This window comes from Crinia signifera, chromosome 3, assembly GCF_055691185.1.
Source record: "Crinia signifera chromosome 3, ASM5569118v1, whole genome shotgun sequence".
NCBI lineage: Eukaryota > Metazoa > Chordata > Amphibia > Anura > Myobatrachidae > Crinia > Crinia signifera.
Genome location: NC_139219.1, coordinates 232209077 through 232230985, shown reverse-complemented (window position 1 = coordinate 232230985; position 21909 = coordinate 232209077). Strand labels below are relative to the sequence as shown.

General features: G+C 46.4%; 1 protein-coding gene across 1 annotated transcript in view; it reads right to left on the bottom strand.

Annotated features, from left to right (window-relative positions):
- Window positions 1-12266: 12266 nt before the first annotated feature.
- Window positions 12267-21909, bottom strand: part of MELTF (melanotransferrin) — an 87365-nt gene continuing 77722 nt past the window's right edge. The window contains exons 15-16 of the mRNA XM_083177622.1: window positions 15500-15689; window positions 12267-14326 (exon numbers count right to left, since the gene is read on the bottom strand). Of these exons, the coding sequence (XP_083033748.1) occupies window positions 14259-14326; window positions 15500-15689 (258 nt within the window). The 3' untranslated portion in view covers window positions 12267-14258. The remainder of the gene's footprint in view (window positions 14327-15499; window positions 15690-21909) is intronic.

Below are 21909 nucleotides of genomic sequence, written 5' to 3'. Positions count from 1 at the left end.
AAGGGTGTGCTGCTGCTGTGTGTTGTCTCTGCTGGGGCCCGTGCTGCTGTGTACTGTGTCTCTGCTCAGTGATCAAGACATCACCATTGCAAGGATGACTGGTGCTGTGTTCTGTCTCTCCTTTGTGCTGGGGCCTGCCTCTGCTGAGTCTGCTCCTGTATAGTCAGTCACAGTGTGATAGTCCACTGGTGCTGCTAGTGCCACTGCCTGCCCTGCACTGCCTAGTGTCTGCTGCAGTCTGCTCTCTGCTGTTGCCACTGGCTAGTGCCTACCAGTACCTATTGCAGTATATAATTCCAGTGTGCTGTTGCCCCTGGCTACCAGTACCTATCACAGTATATAATTCCAGTTTGCTGTTGCCACTGGCAGTGGCTACCAGTATTTTATTTATTGCAGTATATAATTCTAGTCTGCTGTTGCCACTGGCTACCAGTATTTATCGCAGTATATAATTCCAGTCTGCTGTTGCCGCTGGCTACCAGTATTATTTATCACAGTATATAAATCCAGTCTGCTGTTTCCACTGGCTACCAGTATTTATCGCAGTATATAATTCCAGTCTGCTGTTGCCGCTGGCTACCAGTATTATTTATCACAGTATATAAAAATCCAGTCTGCTGTTTCCACTGGCTACCAGTATTTATCGCAGTATATAATTCCAGTCTGTTGCCACTGGCTACCAGTATTTATTGCAGTATATAATTCCAATCTGCTGTTTCCACTGGCTACCAGTACTATCAGTCCAGGGGTGCCCACATGTGTGCTGTATCCATCCAGGGGTGCCCACATGTGTGCTGTATTTGTCCAGGGGTGCCCCCATGTGTCCTGTATCAGTCCTGGGGTGCCCGCATGTGTGCCGTATAATTCCAGGGGTGCCCCCATGTGTCCCATATCAGACCAGGGGAGCTGCCCTTTTTTTAATGAAAATAAAATTAAGGTGTTTTTTTTTTTTTTTACTGCAAGGGCTGTTAAATGCGCTGTAGTCCAGGGGTGAGCTAAGAGTGCTGTATAATTCATGGGGTGTTGCTAAATAAGGTGTGCTGCTCTTTTTTATAATTAAAAGAATACACATTTTTATTTTTACTGCAGGAATTTGTCTGCCGTATAATTCCATGCCTGCTGCCATGTGTGCCGTAACAGTCCAGGGGTGCCGCCATCTGTGCCGTATAATTCCATGTGTGCTGTATCAGGTCATGGGTGCCACCATCTGTGCCGTATAATTCCTGGGGTAAGCCAAGTCTGCCGTATAATTCATGGGGTGCTGCCAAGTGTGCTGTATTAGTCCAGGGGTGATGCTAAGCGTGCCATATCAGTCCAGGGGTGATGCTAGGTGTGCCGTATCAGACTAGGGGGATGCTAAGTGTGCCATATCAGTCCAGGGGTGATGCTAAATGTGCCGTATCAGTCCAGGGGTGATGCTACCTGTGCCATATCAGTCCAGGGGTGATGCAAGGTGTGCCGTATCAGACTAGGGGGGATGCTAAGTGTGCCATATCAGTCCAGGGGTGATGCTAAATGTACCGTATCAGTCCAGGGGTGATGCTACCTGTGCCATATCAGTCCAGGGGTAATTCTAGGTTTGCAGTATCAGCCTAAAGGGTATGCTAAGTGTGCCATATCAGTCTAGTGTTTGTGGCTTATCATAGTTATCCAGCTACCTCAGTGCAACCTTTTGCCCTAAAAACAATATTGTAAGGTGTGAGCTGTTCAGAATAGACGAAATGAGTGGAAATGAATGTTATTGAGGTTAATATAGCGTAGGAGCAAAAAAAAAAGAAAAATTCTGCGATTTTAGCAGTTTTTATGCTTTTTTAACAAAAAAATCAGAACCCAAAACCCAAGAAATCCAAACACAAAACACTTAGGAGGTGTTTTGGCAAAACCCATTAGAACCCAAAACCTCAAGGTAATCAGAACCCAAAACCCGAAAAGTGGCCGGTGCACATCTCTATTAGAAACCAAGTCACCATTTGTCTATGTGGTTTTACTTCATGCAGACTAAATGCACCTCTATTGTTTTACAATGATATCTATCACCTTTTCTGAAAATGAAAATACATGACCTATTACATCTATCGTATTGAACATTGAAAAGATCCTGATGGTGAATTAGCATTTCTGGCAATTTTACAACCAATTTGCACAGTTTTTACAAAAAGTGAAGGCTACTAAAACCCAGAGTTTTGTCATAGTTATATAGTAGTTAAGGCCAAATAAAGATGTGCATCCATCGAGTTCAACCTTGGTTAGTGTGTATGATAGATTTGATATATCCGTTCTTATTTGTATTCTGATTTATTTAAAGCATACCTCCCAACTTTCTTGTCCCCGGACCCGGGACACTGCTAATGCGCGCCGAAGGTGCGTAGGAAATTGGGGGGGGTGGCCTAATTTAGGGGGCGTGGTCTATACTTGCGGCTCTCCCGCGAGGCCACACCCCCATTTTGCCGTTATGGGGGCATGACCCAGAGGCTCTGTGAGCCTCTAGCCATGCCCCCAGCCCCCTGGCTGCGGGAATAGACGCTGTGCGCATGCGCACAGTGTTTATTCCCCGCTGCTTAGCAGCCGACAGGGGGGACTCCCAACAGCCCCCCTCACCGCGGGACACTGCCGCCCGCAGGTGGGACAGCGGGACAGGCCCTAATAATTGGGACTGTCCCGCTAAAATAGGGACTGTTGGGAGGTATGTTTAAAGACAGATTGAAATTGTTGTTGCTTTCCCCTGGATGTTTTTACCCAATATATGTTTGTGTAACCTTATTTTAAATGTATTTATTGTGTTTGCTGACACCTCCTCTCCAGAAAGAGAGTTCCACAATATGGCTGCCCTGACTGTAAAACAAATGTTTTCCTTCTAAGGTAACAAAATTTTCTTTCCTATAGTCTAAACTCATGCCCACGTGTCCTAGAGTCCTTCCTCAAAGCGAAAAGGTTGCCTGATAGTACCTCATGTGCAGATCTTCATTTTACCCTGTAGATGTCACTGTTGTGGAAGGAATTTAATCAGTGGCTGCACTTCTTCATGGACAACTTGGTCACTGGGCCTAATAAAGGAAAGGAATCAGTAGTAAAAAAAGAAACTGAAACAAATTTCTTTTTGAGCCAAGCTGCTTTATAAGTAAGCAGCTACTGGTGCTGAGCCACTGGTGCACAGGATAAGGACTATTCTTGTACAACTTGTATCTTAGGTATGGTACTCCATTATTGATCATGATTTTTCATGATGGCCAGAAGGTGACTGCAGTGTGCGCATGTCACATCTGACATATAGGCCTGGAGCTGAACGTGTTCAAGGGAACATAATGAGAAGTGGAGGAGGTGAGACCAGTGCCATGTAGACCCATATACTGAGAGCCTACGTCTACTTATTTAAAAGTTTTTTTTTTGTATAATTGTATGGGAATACAAATTCAGAAAGGTCGCCCCGAGGAACAGCCGGAACATGCATCAGGATGTACATTTCAAAAATCCCATTGAAAACAATGTGCGGCCACTAGGCGGCTGAGAGAGCCCTATGTCATGGCTATTTAAAAAAAAAAAGTGGTATCATTACAGCGAAACACATCGGTGGAAAGGCATTACACTACCTGCTACCTGTTACCCACCACTGAAAGAGACCCCATTTACCAACTTACAGCGATACTGCTCTGGAGAGATTTCCCAGGAGTAACCTTATTTATATTGCTGGCATTTGGAGGGGATTTGAAAACAAGCTTTCTGACACCATACATCGCATCTCTTCCCCACAGAGGTAGGCCACCTCGCCAAACAATCGAGGAAACTGCAACTTTATACTCTCCTTTTCTTGATTCACAGAAGGACTTCCACAAATATTATCTGGGACAGTGGTAGGAATAACAATACCAATTGCTGTGGGCGACTATATTATTCATTTAAATGCACCTTATACATTTTTAACCAATTTATTTCAGTTATGTGTGGTTTTTATTGTCATTATTATGGCCCTTATTTAGATCTGATCACAGTACAAATTTGTTCTCAAAATGAGCAAAACCATGTGCACTGCAGGTGGGGCAGATGTAACATGTGCAGAAAGAGTTACATTTGGGTGGGGTGCAGTGGCGTAACTATGGAGGGTGCAGGGGGTGCAACTGCTATGGGGCCCGGGCCTTTGGGGGGCCCGAGGGCTAAGCAGGCATCCCCTGCACCCATTAGACCTTTCTTAGTAGGTACCCGCTGTGCCGCCGTCCTGACTCCCGTCCCTCCAGCTTCTTCCCCTGCCATCATTGCGCGCCGTACCTTCTCTTCTCCCCTCCGCCAGCAACACCTTTGGTTTTGGTTTGCCTGAAGTGGAGGAGCTGGTCTGGCTTATCCAGCCTCTGCTCTCCCCCCTGTCTCCCTGATGCTGCCGGGGCTCAACGTCACTACCTAGTGACCAGCCCTGGCGCGAAAAAGGAATGCTGCGCTGCTGGAGCTGGCAAAGAGACCCGGTGGTGCCAGATATGAGGGGACACCACTGAAGACATATGCTGCCCATGAGGGGACGCCAATGAGGGCATCCACTGCCGAGGAGGGGAAGCCACTTAGGAGATCTGCTGCTGCTGTTGTCCCGGCACCGATGTGGAGGTAACAAACTCTATCTCTCTCGATCTCTCTCTCCCTCTCCATTGCTCTGCCCCTATTCTTTCTCCTTCCCACCTCATTCCCCAACTATCTCTTTCCTCCGTGTTGAAACTGAAATCTAAATTTCAGTGTAAAAATAATGTAGCCAGTATTTTCCCTGCACAGAAACAAAATGACTAACCCAAATCTGCCCCACCTGCAGTGCACATGGTTTTGCCCATATTGAGAACAAATTTGTACTGCGATCAGATCTGAATAAGGGCAGTGGCGGATTCAGGGGGGGGGGCACCCGGGCACGTGCCCTGCCTGCCATTTATTTTGTAGCTGAGGACCAGGGCTTTCCAACGAGCCCAGCCCCGTGTCTCTAGCCCCCCGGGAACCGGAGATATAGCCTGGCAAACCTGTAACGTTTTTTCCCCATAGGATAATATGGGACCCGTCAATTCCGACCCCCACCCGGTTCCGATGGCTGCCAGTTCCCGCCCTGGCATCACAGAAGCTTGTGACTTCATTCAATTCCAAATCGCTGGGCCTTCAATATGATATCAGGATGGTCCAAATCGGTCAATCGGTTCCAGAGACATTGCGTGTAAACCGATTTTTTTACTTTTGAAATGTAATTTCATGGCTGTTCATGTTCTTTGAGGGCAGATTACTCTGGAACCAAACGTTCCAGTTTCACTGGACCAAAATCATTCAAAGCCCACTCAAAAGTTCTTCAATATAATACTTCTCTCATGTAAATGGGTCAGTTGGTTCCGAAGATATAGCTGGTTAAATGAGATAACTGGTGAAAGGGGGAGGGGTGGTTTTCTCTCCCCCTCACACCAGAAAATGCAGGGACTAGGCTGGTGTAAAAGGGGCCAACCTGGGAATGCATTTTCTGGTGTGAAAGGGGTATTATTTCAAATAGCCGGGACCTGCAGTGCTCTGTATACAGCCAGGCTCTGCCACTGTCAGTGGCTATCACTTCTGCCTGGCAGCGGCTGTCCCCCATTTACCTCGAGCATGTATTCCCCCTTGGCAATGAGCATGTATTCCCACATGGCAACGAGCATGGAACCTCTGGCAATGAGCATGGAACTCTTGGCAATGATCATGTAGAGAAGCAGCACTTATGTATCATAATTTTTAATAGGCATTATGGTGTTTGGCATAACACATAATGGACATAATGGCGTGTAACTTAACGTGTAATGGACATTATGGTGTAAATGTTTAATGCGAGCCTTTGGTGGACAATGTCCCTGTTTATGAAGTGTATTGTGAATTTTGGCTTAATCTGTGTGGCATTATGTGAATTCTGGCTCAATCCATGTGGCATTATGTGAATTTTGGCTCAATCCGTGTGGCATTATGTGAATTTTTTCCCAATCTGTGTGGCATTATGTGAATTTTGGCTCAATCCGTGTGGCATTATGTGAATTTTGGCTCAATCCATGTGGCATTATGTGAATTTTGGCTCAATCCGTATGGCATTTTATGCATTTGGCTCAATCCGTATGGCATTTTATGCATTTGGCTCAATCCGTGTGGCATTATGTGAATTTTGACACAATCCATTTGGCAATATGTGAATTTTGGCTCAATCCGTGTGTGTTATTATGTAAATTTTGGCTCAATCCATGTGGCATTATGTAAATTTTGACACAATCCATGTGGCATTATTTGAATTTTGGCTCAATCCGTGTGGCATTATGTAAATTTTGGCTCATTCCATTTGGCATCATGTGTAAGGGGCAAGTATAATGGGGTCTAGTATTTTGTTGCATAATGTGTAGAAGTTGTATATGGTGTTGACACGCCCCCTGTTGAGTGGCCACATACCCTTTTCCTTTGGCGCGCGCACAACTACATCCTTCACTTTTGTTGCCATGGTGGGCCTGCATACTTTAAATGCCAGGGCCTATTTTTAATTCCATTCCCACCCTCTCCTGCCGCTCTCTTAGCATGTACACTGGCACCACTAACACCGCCCCCCCCCCCCACCCAAACCCTTTTTTATCATGGTGCCCCCCCTGTCATTTTATCCTGGATCCGCCCCTGAATAACCAATTGTAATAGCTCATCCATTCAATTTTAAGTGTCTTAGCGCAATCATTCAATTTTTTGTTCTTACTGCACTGCAGAACTGATCCAGGAAGCGCAGCAGCACAGATCTGTAATAGAGAGCCGAAACTTGGCGAGTGTCGGGGGGGCCTTTCAGAGCAAGAGGCATGAGGTTACATATCCCCTGAGCCCCCCCCCCCCCCCAGCACTGATCCACAGACCTTAAATACCCCAGCGGAGGGGCTGCCGGGACTCTGCAATGGCGGTCCTGGTGCCTGCTTCCTGTGCCCCCCTGACGGCTAACGCCTGGCGGCAAAAGTCTCAGAGAGTTACGCCACTGACCCAGACATCTTGAATGCCTATAGGGGCTGCATTTTCCTGCTCCTATATTGTAAAGCAATGCTAAAGTAAAATCCTGCAGCGCAGGCAGAAGAAGGAGATAAGTTCTTAAGAACAAACCTTTGGTCTGCAACAAAATATCTTATCAGAGTAATCTATTATTTACCAAAATAAAAATACCATTCCATTGCATAAACAGAAAGATTTGTTCTTTCACCCTCCTGGATATTATGCAGCAATGAGCAGAATTACCACAATGATTAACCATGCATGGATGTGTCAGCAATACAGCATGTACTGTAGATAGGGAAGCGGTCATCTATTAGAATGAACTTAGGTCTACAGTCATTAGGTCGACCCCACTAGGTCGACTGGCAGGAAGGTTGACCTGACTTAAGGTCGACATGGGCCAAGTTTGACATGACATAAGGTCGAATTTGCATAAAGGTCGACATGAGGAAGGTCGACTGGTCATAAGGTCGACATGGGTTTTTCACTGTTTTTTTGAGCTGACATGTGCCGACACACAAGTCCATAAGCATTGTGCAGAGCTTAAGGCTGCATAGTATATAGAAGTAAGTCTCACTGGTGAAGACAGACAAATAAAATAATACACCATGAAGACAAAAGTTATAATCAGGTTTGAATTTTTTAAATGGCGATGGACCGTAAATCATGGATGGGCATAATATGTTTAATGGCAAAAAAATATACTTTAAACGCTCTGTACAAAAAAAGGTATCCCATAGTAAAACATGCTGGGCCTGACCCAGTGGTGGGTCAAGTAATCCTGGATGTAGGTGGAAATAAGCCTGTTCGGTTATGTACCTGGTATACGGTGCATGGTATGTACACTGATCCTGTTGCATATAGAGAACCATACTGTACAAACAGGTACACCCAATTTTTTTCTAAAAATGTTCACCAAAGCTGGGTACCCAGTAGACAACTTGCCAACAATGCGATGTCAACAATTTCCCAGACAAACAATACAGTGCGTACACACTGGAATCTTGCTAAAAATATAGTGACCCATTTACTATGGATCGCATATTGAATGTGATCTGAGCGGGATCTTATCACCCAGGATCACATTGCAATAGGCGATCCCTATCATGGAGCACACGCAGGGACAGGGATTCGGAAAGGAACCCGTCCCTGCAAACTGCTCTGCCAAGTTCCGGGGTGTCTGCAGCGCTGACCTCCAATTACCGACTGAGTGCACCGAACAGTGGCCACTCTGGTCGGAAGTGCGGTGAGTAGCCCATAGGCTACAATGGGCTACCGCCATTCTCAGATGATGGTTTCTGTGAGAGACGATATCTGGAATGCTTCACATTCTGCCTATTGGTAACGAGTGATCGGAAATTCCTGCTTCGTTCCCTCCATGATACATGCTGGTTGTACTTAATATTTACATCTTACTCCAGAAAACTAGTGTTTTCGGGGAATTAGCTGCAAATATCAAATGATAAATGAGCCCCATAATCAGTGGCCACATCCAAGAGTGTGCTGTCAGTATCACAGCATTGGCATTCTGAGCTATTTGAAGTTCTGGTGCCAGTCTTCTGGTGGCAGTTGGGATGTTGGCGTTGGTATACTGAACGCCGGTATCCTGACCAATGTGATGATGACCGCAATCCTCAAAAGATATCATTACTGGCCACATCCAGGAGTATGCTGTCATTAACAATACATAAAATATTCCTACATGTTCAAAACATCAGAAGAAGTGACCAATGACCAGTGGGGACATGCATCGTGATAGAGCACACACTGGATGATTTATATGATTTGTCGTTCTGAATCTGAACCCTTTGGAATTGGCCAATCATATAAAATGTTGTCTAAAGTGTACCCAGCTTAAGTCATCCTGTGTATGCCATACAGACACATATGTCCTACGAAAAGGTAAACTGGGAACCAGGTTATGGTTTATACATAGATTATTTTAGAGCTAAAAATATGCAGTGCAAATTCTATTGTGTTACATCATATGCCTACATTTTACAGGATACGAGTATGATGGTGACGCAAAGTGGTGAAGGGAGCACATATAGTGGGACAAAATGCCACATTATTATAGACAGTCTTCAATCACTCTCAAGACTGATTAAGCTGAGAAGTATTGTAAATACTGTGGGCCAGATTCACTAAGCTTCAAAAGTGATAACATGGAGAGTGATAAACAACAAACCAATCAGCTCCTACCTGTCATGTCACAGACTGTGTTTGAAAAATGTCAGACAGGAGCTGATTGGTTGGTTGTTTATCACTCTCCATTTTATCACTTTTGAAGCTTAGTGCATCTGGACCTGTATGAGAAACAAATTCAAATATTTAAATGACAGAAAGGCTGCTGCTATAGAGATAGGCTGAAATTTAATGGCACATTCTATTATTTCCGCAAACCGGCGCATGTGTTACAACATAACCATTAAACATGCCAGTAATCAGGTCTGGGTATATGTGTGTTAAAGGGAGGTGGTTGGTGTGTGTGTGTGTGTGTGTGTGTGTGTGTGTGTTTGTTTGTGGTTGAGTTGCCATCAGGGAATTTATGTATAATACTGAGGTGGCAGATGGAGGACTAGGGTGTCATATAATAATATAACACCCAACCCCAAAACCCAAACATTGCCATAAAAAAATGTTTACACACCAATTGATGCCCCACCGCCCACTGTAGCTCCAACCACATTATCAATATCTCCACCCAGTGGGCTCTTTAAATGTTGCTCTGTGAGGGAGGAGAAAGAGTTGTGGGGGTGTTCTATTTTCATGTATGACATGGAAACAGGACAAACCTCAGGTCAAAAGTGGAAGAACCTGGACAGCTGTTAATGGGTGGCACAATTAAGATGCGGACACAGTGGCGTGACGTCAGGCAGCTGGACATTGGAGAGAAGCCAAGCCAACATTAAAGATGGAGCAGCAAGCAGCATCCTCATCAATCAGGATCTAAGGGCATGATTCTGGTTCACTTGTAAAAGCAAATTTACTCTCTAATGGACCGTGCGCACTGCAGGGGGGCAGATGTAACATGTGCAGAGAGAGTTCGATTTGGGTGCTATTTTGTTTCTGTGCAGAGTAAATACTGGCTGCTTTATTTTTATCAGTTTGAAGTACAAACCCCACCCAAATCTAACTCTCTCTGCACATGTTACATCTGCCCCTCCTGCAGTGCACATGGTTTTGTCTATTACAGAGTGAATTTGCTTTTGCAATTGAACCAGAAGTGTGGCCAGAGCTGGGGAGACATGTGTCTGGGATAAGTGGTCTGGATTAAGGGGGTTATTCTGATTTCATCACTCCCTGCGCATTCTCACAGGGGAGCGATGTTTAGCGCAAGTGCATTTGTGCACATGTGCAGACACTTGGTGCGAGCGGCCACGGCGAAATGCTTGTTCACCTTCCGTGAGGCTGTAAGACACAGCTGGGGAGACAGAGGGATACCAAGTAGGGTGGCCAATCCCAGGATCGGGATGCAGCCCCAAAATTGCCTCAATTTCAATCCCGGGATTTTGGGATTAGACTGTGCATGCGCAGTCTAATGAACGGCATGCGCAGATACTGCCCGACTTCCCCCGTCTCTGGCTGTGTGGCTCTGTGCAGCATGACGTCACTGACCATCGCATCAAAATAAGTCGATAGAAAAAACATTCATAACATTGGCGCATGCGCAAAAATCCCCCCTTTTTGCACATGCGCAACCATCTTCAGCGCAACCATGCATGTGCAGAAGCACTGAAGCGTGGCTGGCTGGGGAGTGGGACCATCAGAATACATTGGCGGCAAACATCGGAATGCCACCATCGAATGGTCAAACCACTACTATTGAAAAAAACATTGATGGTAGTGAAACATTGTGAAGTGAGCGACTTAACAGCCCCTTTAAATAGCATCCAACACCCCTTCCTCTGCTTCACCCACACCAGCTGGGATCTGACACCTCTCTCCCCTGCACCACTCATATTCCCCTACTCCTCCCACCCCCATAGACACATAGCGGGGGCCAGTTATCACCTCCTGCAGTCGTCTGTCTTCCCTGCAGTACTCACACGCAGCATAGGTGCCGATTTATGTTTTTGCTGGTGGGTGCTCAAGCCAAAAATATAGAAGAGTGGCATCATGGGAAAGGGGTGTGGCCACAAAATAATACCAATTTATATTACAGAGCACAGTTGTCTCCAAAAATTCAAATTACGGCAACAGAATTCCACATACATAAATGCCCCCACAGTGCAGGTACATAAATTCCCCCACAGTGCAGGTACTCCACAGACAGTATACACTCTTCCCAGCATACATTCATACATTCCCAGGTGGCGGGTCCGGCAATGTGGGTGCTGCAGCTGCAAATTAGCAAGTTGACATGGCGGCCCAGCAAAGGGACTCGGGCCCGTGGGTGTTCAGCAATTTCCGTGGGTGCTGGGGCCTTTGAGCACCCACAGAATCGGCACCTATGACACGCAGTAGTAGCAAGCAGTATTCTCCTCATGCAGAAGGATGTAAGTGTAAGTGGGCTGGGGGAGACACAGGCTGTGAAGATGGGAGCTGGAAATGAAGATAGGATTTGGGGAGACAGAGGAATAAGGAGCCTGGCTAGGAGACCCCGTAGTTTAGGCTGGGGACACATAGTTGGAGGCTGAGGGATACAGATGGGGAGGCTGAGGGACAGAGGGGTGTCTAGTAGTCACAGAGGTGTAGGGCAGGAGACTCAGTGGGGGGAGGATGAGAGTCATGGGGGCAATGATGCTGTGAGACTCAAAGGGGGAGTCTAGAGACACAGGGCCGGGGAGATTGATGCTGAGAGATAAAGAGGGTGAGAATAAGACACACAGGGGAGGAGGTTTAACCTGGAGTGATGGGACGGGAGACTGGAAAGACGAGCTGTGTGAAGGGGTAGAGGAAAGATCTATGTGAGGTATATATATATATATATATATATATATATATATAATATGTATTTATATATTCATTAATACTGGATCCTGAACCAGTGTCTTGCCTAAAGCCCTATGTGGTCCTAATCTGGCTATAAATATATAAATAAGAGGCATGTATTCTACAAATGTCAAATTTCTGTTGTATTTCCGCTTTGTTTTTTGCTGATGACTGCTCTGCCACGGTGTACTATTAGCTGTGGCACACTCTGGACTATACAGATCATTAGAGTATTATTCAGATCCATCCTAAGCATTAAGAGATCATTTTCTTGTATTACGGCCACAACATACACGTGTGCGCTTTCTGTCCACAGATTCTCAGGAATGACTGATGTGAAACAGGTGGACTGAATTTTATAATAATTTATTGTTGGTGCATTATAATACATTAGGTGGTTGGTGAAATATAGATGCACCTTACATGTATTCTACCCATGATGCCTTGGACCCTGTCACAGTGCTTAGATTTAAAGCAGCTGCCGCCCCATCTGTGGATTTTATTAATACATTGCACATGAACATTGAATCAAACATAATATGTACAACACATATTATTACAAAACTACAATATGTATAACCTATCGCATGTACTGTATGTCAATTCATCTTTTAGTGTATCATCCACAATAACAACTTCTAGAATGAGTACGATGCAGGAACTATTATATTTGCATGAAATAAAAAAATGTGCTCAGCAGACATGTCTCCCCTATACAGAGGATTTTCTGATATGAAGAAGCAGAAAGTGACAGATAGTTAGGGAGATTCAGAGTTCAATGGCAGAACTGTTACTCTGTCTCTTGTGATAATAGTAAGTGTGCCTGATTGCTTGGGAAAGGCCAACAGTACCCACGCTGCAAATCTGTTCTACTGAGAGTGAGGAGTTACTACTGTGCCCTTCATTCCTCATTTATAAACAGGTTGAGCACCTAATATGAAACACATTGACTGTGTACGGCCTCTGGGCAGTATATAGTTGAACTGTAGGACCCTAGCACCCCCACTGCTCCATTGGGAACCCTGATACTGGTAATAGGGATGGTCATCAGTGGGTTAACCATGGTAGCATTGGTAGTAAACCCATGGTATAAACCCATCGACAGTTTACAAAGTTGGTAAGGTAGGTATGCAGCTGGTCCCTGTTCTATTACTCACCAAGCGGGCCAGAGGCGGGGGGTGGGGGGCAGGGGGGTTATTATGTAGAACCACTGGATCTCTGCCATCAATGGAAAAGCCATCTACTATTGTGGGTTAACCGTCAATGGCCAAGGCTGTCTGGTATTCTCGCTGCAGTTTGCAATGCAGTCTGGCGTTCTTCACCTTCATCATGGCTTGGACTAGTCTCCGGCAGGACATAGAGCATAGTTCCAACTTCGGTGTAGTGAGAAGGCAGCCGCCAGCAATAATGTGAGACGTGACAGTTTCAATGGGTCACAATGAGGGATACGATCATTAGGTCGACATGGGAAGGTCGAGCACTGAAGGTTGACATGCACGAATGTCGACATAACCGAATGTTGACATGGGTTAGGTCAACAGGGACATTAGGTCGACACAAGCATTAGGTCGACATGGGGAAGGTTGACAGTCAAAAGGTCGACATGAGGCTTTTCACTTTGTTTGAGCCGACATGTGCCGACAGGCAGTGTTTCATGCCCTACCATCCACTGGGGCGTGGTGGGAGAACAAAACAATGTGCCAAGCATGGTGAGCGCAGCGAGCCGCCATGCGAGGTGACACAGTGCACTCCATGTCCACATGCGGCCCAAAAAAGTGAATAACCCCATGTCGACCTTTTGACTGTCAACCTTCCCCAATGCTTGTGTCAACCTAATGACCCTGTCAACCTAACCCATGTCGACCTTCAGTCATGTCAAACTTCATGCATGTCGACCTAATGACCCTGTTGACCTAATGCTAGTCTTGTAGCCTTGTTTTACCGCCTACAAGTCCTAAACAGCCCATTTTGCTTTAAGTGGCTACATGAATTTATACTGTAGCTGTGCAATGGAATAGGCTGCTCCCCGCAAAGCATTGGGTCAGTTCATGCTTACATGTTACTTCTATCTACAACAAAATGATATGAAGCAACTCACACCTGTGAACACAATGAAGAAATATCTATGTAATGTAAACATCTATCTGCCTTCTGGCAATGCCAACATAATAAATAGTAGATTCTTATTTGTCTTCTACCAAAGACAGGGACCACATGGGCAAGGTTACACACATTGTAAATTCCTCAGTTACAGGCCCCATATCTTCAGTGGTAAGAAAATCGTCTCCATGCTTACAGCGCTGCAATCTCCAAAGGCATCTTGGTGTCCCAGTAGATGGTAATTATGCACAAAACTTAATTAGTAGGATAGTGCTAATTAGAAATAACAGTGTGTTCAACTGAGTTATAACTGCAAGGAAAAGAAAGCGAGAACAATGTCACTTTTAAGATGGGCTCTTATACAAGGTGAACTCTTACTAACAATATAAATATAGGATAGAAATAAAAAAGCACATTCTAAGCATCATTTACATAAGGCATGGCTACACCACATTCTGAAATGTTTGGGCCCCCACTAGCCAAATTCTGCTTCCATGAAACACGCCTGTGTGACATATGTAATTAGCTCCTGGGTTTACCCTGTGGGCAAAGCTCCAGATTTTTCATTAAAGAATTTATCATTTTCTCCGTACAGCAAAACCCCATAGCAAAGGCACATTAACCCTTAGAATCTGCATTAAATGGTGGAATCTATCTATGGGCCTCCCCTTCAATAAGCCTCAGAGGCTGCATTTAACTCCTGAGGCTGTGAGGACAAATCTAATTGAATAGGTTGGGCTGTCAATTAGCTAACTGGTTATACTCTAGTGTCTTGCATCCCTGTAACGGAAACCATTCTTAAAGAGGAATCAGGAGTATGTTGGGGTTCCATCAGTACTCTCTTCAGCCCTGTTCTCTCCTTCATCCCCCTCATCATAATCTTCATCCCCCCTCTCTCTCTCTCTCTCTCTTCATCCCCCTTCTCTCTCTCTCTCTGTCTCTCTCTTCATGCCCCTTCGCTCTCTTCTTGCCTTCCTCCCCCTACTCATCCCCTGCTTGCCTCTTTGCTGATTTCAATGCTGTTCTCTTTCACCACGTTTCCTCCTCTCCCTCTACACCCCTCTCATCTCCCTCTCCATCCCCCTCCACTTCCTCTTCATCCTCATCTTTTCATCTCCTCCTCCATTCCGCCCTCCCTCTCTTTAATCATTCCTTTCTCTCTTCATGTGACTTATTCCCCTCCTAATATGTCTGTTTTCTCTTCCTCCTCTATCTCCTCTCCCCCTCTTCATGCCGTTCTCCACATCCATGGATCACATGCAGGGACTAAAGCTCTATTACTGCCACTAAAGAATGGAAATGGGCCCAACCACGTATGAATCCACAAGTAGAGATATTGATGTGGAAGCGGAGCCCACCTGACTCATTTTCCCATGTGCGCTGCACACTGTGCAACTATAATACAATAGGTTTGAGTTTATTTACAGTTGCTGCATACAAAATGAACCAGTGCAGACAGTCATGAAGATCAGAAATGACATACCGCTACTAGAAGAACACTCCAGGCCCTCGAAGGATTCAATGTAGTTTCTACCTAACCACTGTTCATATGTTTTCTTCTCTTTCACAGGCACAATCTTAGTTGTAGAATCCTTAAAAATTAGGTCTTTTTTAGAATATTGTGATGAGTCAAACATTTTAAATACCGAGTTATTGTCACTTCCATAAACATTCTGTAAAGTAGAATAAACAAAAAATAAGTGTAAGAAAAGCACAGGTTAAACTAAAGCTAACCTTCTACATTAAACTGATTGCCAAGCTGTGAGAAATAGATTTGTTCAGTCCCCAGGCTTAGGCACTAAATATAATACGGTCCACAAAACTCCTCCCCACCCCCTCCGTCCACTGATGTCCTTACACATATTGATAGGAGTTATTCGTGCTCCACCTTGTCTGCTCTAATCTGATCGCAGGATTGTCAGCTCAGGGTGACACACAACTGGGAGCTTTATCAGTGCAGGGATTTATAACCTAATGTCTCACCATTAACGTTCTATGACTTCAGTAGTGGATGCCAACTGGATCAATTGAAAAATCAGTGACTAAATTATCCATTTGTGTTACATGATGGTTATTTACCCACCCTGAAAGCTATTTAGAGCTATATAAAATATTTATATTCCAAAGGGTATTTTGTGACAAACAATGATGTAGTCGTCAGCAGGCGAGGTCGGGGAGGACAGAAACCTCCCTTGGAGAAGAAGGTTATCCATTTGTCTGTATTCCATTTTGCCCCTTTTTAATTGCTGTTTATATCATTGGGGCAGATGTATTAAGCCTTACATAGAGATAAACTCGAAAGAGTGATAAATGACCAGGAAATCAGCTCCTATCTGTCATTTTTTTCAAGCACTGCCTATAACATGACATTTAGGAGATGGTAATTTATCACTCTTTATAACCCTCACATTTATCTCTTTTTATAGCTCCCATTTTGTTGTTTTAATGCAGCATACTGCATACACTGTTTATTTATCTTGCTGCAGATAAATGGGGATACAGGGTTGTTTCAGAAACATATTTGTACACATACGTAACCTTCAGCATACTGTATTTATTTAGCCTCCTCAACAGGGCTGCCAGCAGATATTGGGGGAGATTCTCTAAAAATCTCCACCCCCCTTCGCCGCCCATCGCAATTATAATTGTCGCATATGTTCTAACATATGCAATAATTATAGCAAAGGACAGCTCTTGCGTTAAGAGCTGTCCTTTGCGGTGAGAGTCGCCGGGTCCCAGCAGGTCCCGGCGGCTCCCCCCTCCCTCCCTCCCACACCCGGCGCTGCTGCTGCTATGCCGGGCTCTCCTCCTCCCTGCACCCATAAGAGGATCAGTGCAGGGAGGAGGTCACAGGTCCGGGCAGCACAGCTCTGTGCTGCCCGGACACAGGTGAGGGGGTGATGCGGGGGTCCGTGCGGGGCGGCGGGGGGTCGTTGCGAGGCGGCGGTGGGATGCAGTAGAAGCCCAATGGCTTCTATGGGGCATCGCCAGATTTTTCTGGCGATGCCCCCCGCCACGGTAACCCGGCGGGGGATGCTTACAGCATCCCAAAATGCGGTAAAAACCCCGATAATGGGGTTTTTACTGCATTTTTAGCTTAGAGAATCTCCCCCATTGTGAGATCCAGGCCTGACCAGTATGAAGGACTTGTAACCACAATTGAAACAACTAGTTATTTATCAATTGAAAGTACCAACACCTAATAATTACCTAGACTATGTCTAATTCATAACTAATCTACTGTAATTTGGATATACTGTATTAGAATTAAAAGTTTTTGAAGATGTTGTTTTATATTTACTGGATTCTAATGGGGCATACACACAGGGTGATTTCAGGGCATTTTCTAAGCAATCTTAATAGAGTGCTTGGAAATGCCCCTACAACGCTCCGTGTATAGGGGCCATAGCCATGGCGATTAAGATCCAACATGCTGGATAAATCTAGTTAATCGTTAGTCAGGGACAAGGTTCTACCCCGAGAACACTGACCCTGACAGATCACTCAGCACACATCTACCTGTGTGTAGGTCTCTTAACAACTAATATCTAAGGCCACAAGATCAGATGCCAGATTCCTGAACATAACTTTTCCAGGGAGGGATAGGATTAGGCTGTGAGAGTGGAGGGATAGAGTTAGGCTGTGGGACTGGAGGGAGAGTTAGGCTGTGGGACCGGCAGGGAGAGTTAGGCTGTGGGAGTGGAGGGTTAGGGGTAGGCTGTGGGATTGGAGGGATAGGGTTAGGCTGTGGGAGTGGAAGGATATTGTTAGGCTGTGGGAAGGGGGGTTAGTTAGTTGCCCATACCTGTCAGGATTATGGCAGGTATGAGTGTTGGTGTTCTGACCGCCGGCATCCTTACTCTGGTGTCCTGTACCCAACCCAGAATAGACTACTCCCAGCACAGCACTGGGTGAGTAAATGCTTACATGTTTCGGAACTTGTTTCCTAGCACGGCCACAACGATCTTGATCTGGGGCATCGCAGGTAAAAAAAATTGCGTTGGTCGCATCGCATGCGGGCTAAAAAATCGCATGCAATGCGACCGACGCTATGCCCGCGATTTCCCATAGGGAACAATGTAAAATGCCTCAATTTACCCAAATCAACATAGGGAACAATGTTAAATGGGCCAGACACCCCAAAAAAAAACCCTGACCAGTGAAATGGCCCCCCAAAAATAGTTAACGCCACCCCACGATCAACGTGAACCCGAAGCGTGGCGAGCGCAGCGAGCCCGTGAGGGGTGGCGGTACGCGTCCTCCGACCTTTTCATACCCCCACTATCCACGTCGGCGTGGAGTTGAGAATAGATTAGTGTGGCGAGCGCAGCGAGCCACCGTGCCCGAAGCGTGGCGAGCGCAGTGAGCCCCGCGAGGGGACGCGGATACCTTCACAGGTAAACGCGTCCCTTCGCGGGCTTCACAGGTATCCGCGTCCGCTCGCCACGCTTCGGGCTCGATGGCTCGCTGCGCTCGCCACACTAATCTGTTCTCAACTCCACGCCGACGTGGATAGTGGGGGTATGAAAAGGTCGGAGGACGCGCACCGCCGCCCCTCGCGGGCTCGCCACGCTTCGGGTTCACGTTGATCGTGGGGTGGCGTTAACTATTTTTGGGGGGCCATTTCACTGGTCAGGGGGGTTTTTGGGAGTCTCTGGCCCATTTAACATTGTTCCCTATGTTGATTTGGGTAAATTGAGGCATTTTACATTGTTTCCTATGGGAAATCGCAGGCATCGCGTCGGTACCATCTTATGCTTATTTTAGCCGCATATGATGCGACCAACGCGATTTTGACTTTTTCAATGCTTTTCAATGGGAAATCGCGGGCATCGCGACGGTCACATCGTATACCATTAAAAATTACCCGCGATGCAAGGGTGGTGTGCGATGCGATGAGCACTCCTGCGGGCATCCCTTCACACATCACATAAAGTCTGTGCAGCCCGTGCTAGATGCGGTGCGATCTAGTTCAAAACGCACAGGAATATTGTACCGTGTATGGGCACCTTAACAAATTTGCGCTAATTTAGTAGATACTTAAATGTAACATGATTTTTCATGGTTGTAGGTACATGCTATCCTAAATTCAATTGTTTAATCAAATATATCTAGACAAACAACACTTCCTATATCTCCTTTTTTTGTCTTGTGGTAATTGCAGGGTTTCACTAATCTCGCAAAGTGGAAGCTGCAGTTTCTCCAGTTTGATTTAGTCATTGGCAATTAAGATAAAGTGCTTAGTGGTATTTTTACATTTTGTTAATTACAGCATATGCTTTTTACTTCACTACTAATTTAAAAAGAACATTTGCATACAATGGAGGAACCATATTTTGTGGGAACTGTAATATAATAAAAATACCCTTCTAAAGGCCCATACACACTAGAAGATATTAAAGACGGAAGATATTGGTGAATTTCCCTTGAGCTGATCATGAAAGATATTGTGCATACATATTGAAAGATTTTATGAAAGATATGAAATACTAAAGATATTGGCTAAAATCGAGGGTGTGAGGTGATGGCAGGCAAGAGGAGGTGTGGTCAGTGGCAGATTAAGGTCTGTGGGGGCCCTGGACAACAAAATTGTGGGGGCCCCCACAGACACCCACCCCCCTGTTCCCTCCCAGACCCCCCCCCCCCCCCCCAGGCGAGGCTGGTACGGTACCTGGTCAGGCGGGTAGAGGGTCTGTGCAGCGGTCTGGGCAGTCAGCAGCAGCGCTGGACCGGGGTCCCTGCAGTGTATGAGAAGTCAGTGTCCGGGTACCTGCAGCATATGGGAACTAGTAGCGGAATTGGCTACTAGTTTCCACCCGCCGCATGGACCCACCGCTGACTTCCCATTCGCGGAAGGGACCCCGGCCGGCACTGACTGCCCAGACCCCTGCAATTACCCCCTGCCCGCCTGCGCTTCCCAAGCACAGGACGACAGGAGCCCCACACTGGCAGCAGTGCTGGTGTGGGGGCCCCCCAAATGTGTGGGGACCCCGGGGCGACCGTCCCTGTCGTCCCGTGCTTAATCCACCACTGGGTGTGGTGACGGGGGAGATAGCAGATGTGGTGACGGGGGTGAGGTGATGGTGGTGAGAGGGGTGAGTGGGGGGGGAAGGGTGAGAGGGGTTGAGGTAATGGTGGGTGACGGGGGAGGTGATGGCGGACAAGAGAGCGGTAGGTGGTGGCGGATAAGAAGGGGGGAGGTGAGAGGGTGTAAGGTTATGGGGTTGAGGTGATGGGAAAAGAGGAGAGGCTAGGGCAGTGGTAGCCAACCCTAGCCCTCGAGAGCTACCAACAGTTCACAATTTCCAGACAACCTAGCTGCTGCACAGCTGCACTCATTAATCACTGACACATTTTAAAAGATCCACAGATGGAGCTAATTATCTCACTTGTGATTCTGTGAGGAGACCTGCAAAACATGCACTGTTGGTAGCTCTCGAGGACTAGGGTTGGCTACCCCAGGGCTAGGGCATACCTCTCAACATGAGGGACACATTGCTCTGCTCCTGCACTTCCCTCTTAATGCATGATTGCCATCACCTGTGTTGAAGCAACTTTCTTATCAATTAACCTGTTCAATACAGATGAAGGTAATCATGCATTAAGAAGAAAGTCCAGGAGCAGAGCATTGTGTCCCTCCTGGAGAGGGTCATGTCAGGAGGTATGGGCTGCTAAGGAGAGGAGGTAGCATCGGTGGCCTCCTGTTCACCAGTGCAAGGCTCTTATGCGTCTGGCTTTCTTGCTCTCTGGCGACCCTGTTAGTCTCCATCTCCAAGAACTGTCTACCGCTGTAGGTGTCCCTCTCTCCGGCGTCGCTGCAGGTCTCCACCACGCCGGCCGCCGATGCAGTTGTGCTCTTACTGGTGCTGCTACAGGTGTCCCCTGCTGCCGCTGAAGTTCTCCCTCAGCCCGGATATGCTGCAGTTTTGCACTAATTACATGTAACGGCCACACCAGTTGCCAACAGTAGTATCACTGCTTACACGTAACGCCCACGCTAGTTGATGACAGTAGTAGTGTTGCTTACAAGTAATGCCCATGCCAGTTGCCGACAGTAGTAGTGCTGCTTCCATGCAACGCCCACGCCAGTTGCCGACCATAGTATCGCTGCCACGTAACACTCATGCCAGTTACCAGTTTCCAACTGTATTTTAGTCTCTCTCACACATAAATTTACCTCCCATCTGGTACCTCATCCTCTCCTTCAGCCCTATGTAGCCCTGCCCTTTCATCCCATTTAGTCCCAACCCCTTTGTACCATTTAGCTCCACCCCCTCCATCCATGTAGCTCCTTCATACGGAGGCTCCGGTCCGCTGCCCAACATGCTGGGCACAGGAGCAGCGGCAGTCAGCGGCTACTACAGAAGTGACTTGATAGGAGCCGGGGAGGGTCCGGGCATCAGCTTCAGGTGAATACTGCTCATGTAGCTTGTCACTACCACACACTGAACAATGTGCACATGCGACATGAACGAGATTGACCTGATTGAGCTGCATGTCCGGAAGATGCAGACAGTCATTATTGATGCACGGGGCCACGCATCGTTAGTGATATTGGGCATACACATACAATATCGCTCAGTAGCCCCTTTATGATGCATCCCTCTCCAGTGGATCGGTAATTTGTGCCATCTGGGGCCAACCACGTGGATACATGGATTGCACCATCTACTCTTGGGACTGAATTAGGAGTGTCAACCACCCCTTATCTCTCTCCAGTGGAACGGTAATTTGTGCCATCTTGGGCACATGGACTGCACCATCTACCCATGGGATTGACCTATCAGGAGTGGTAACTATCCTACAATATTCATTACTGTTTGGCGAAATAGGGTTGGACTCCTTCAAATTGCTGCTAGTGTGGATTAGAGTATTATTGTTTTTATGTGATTT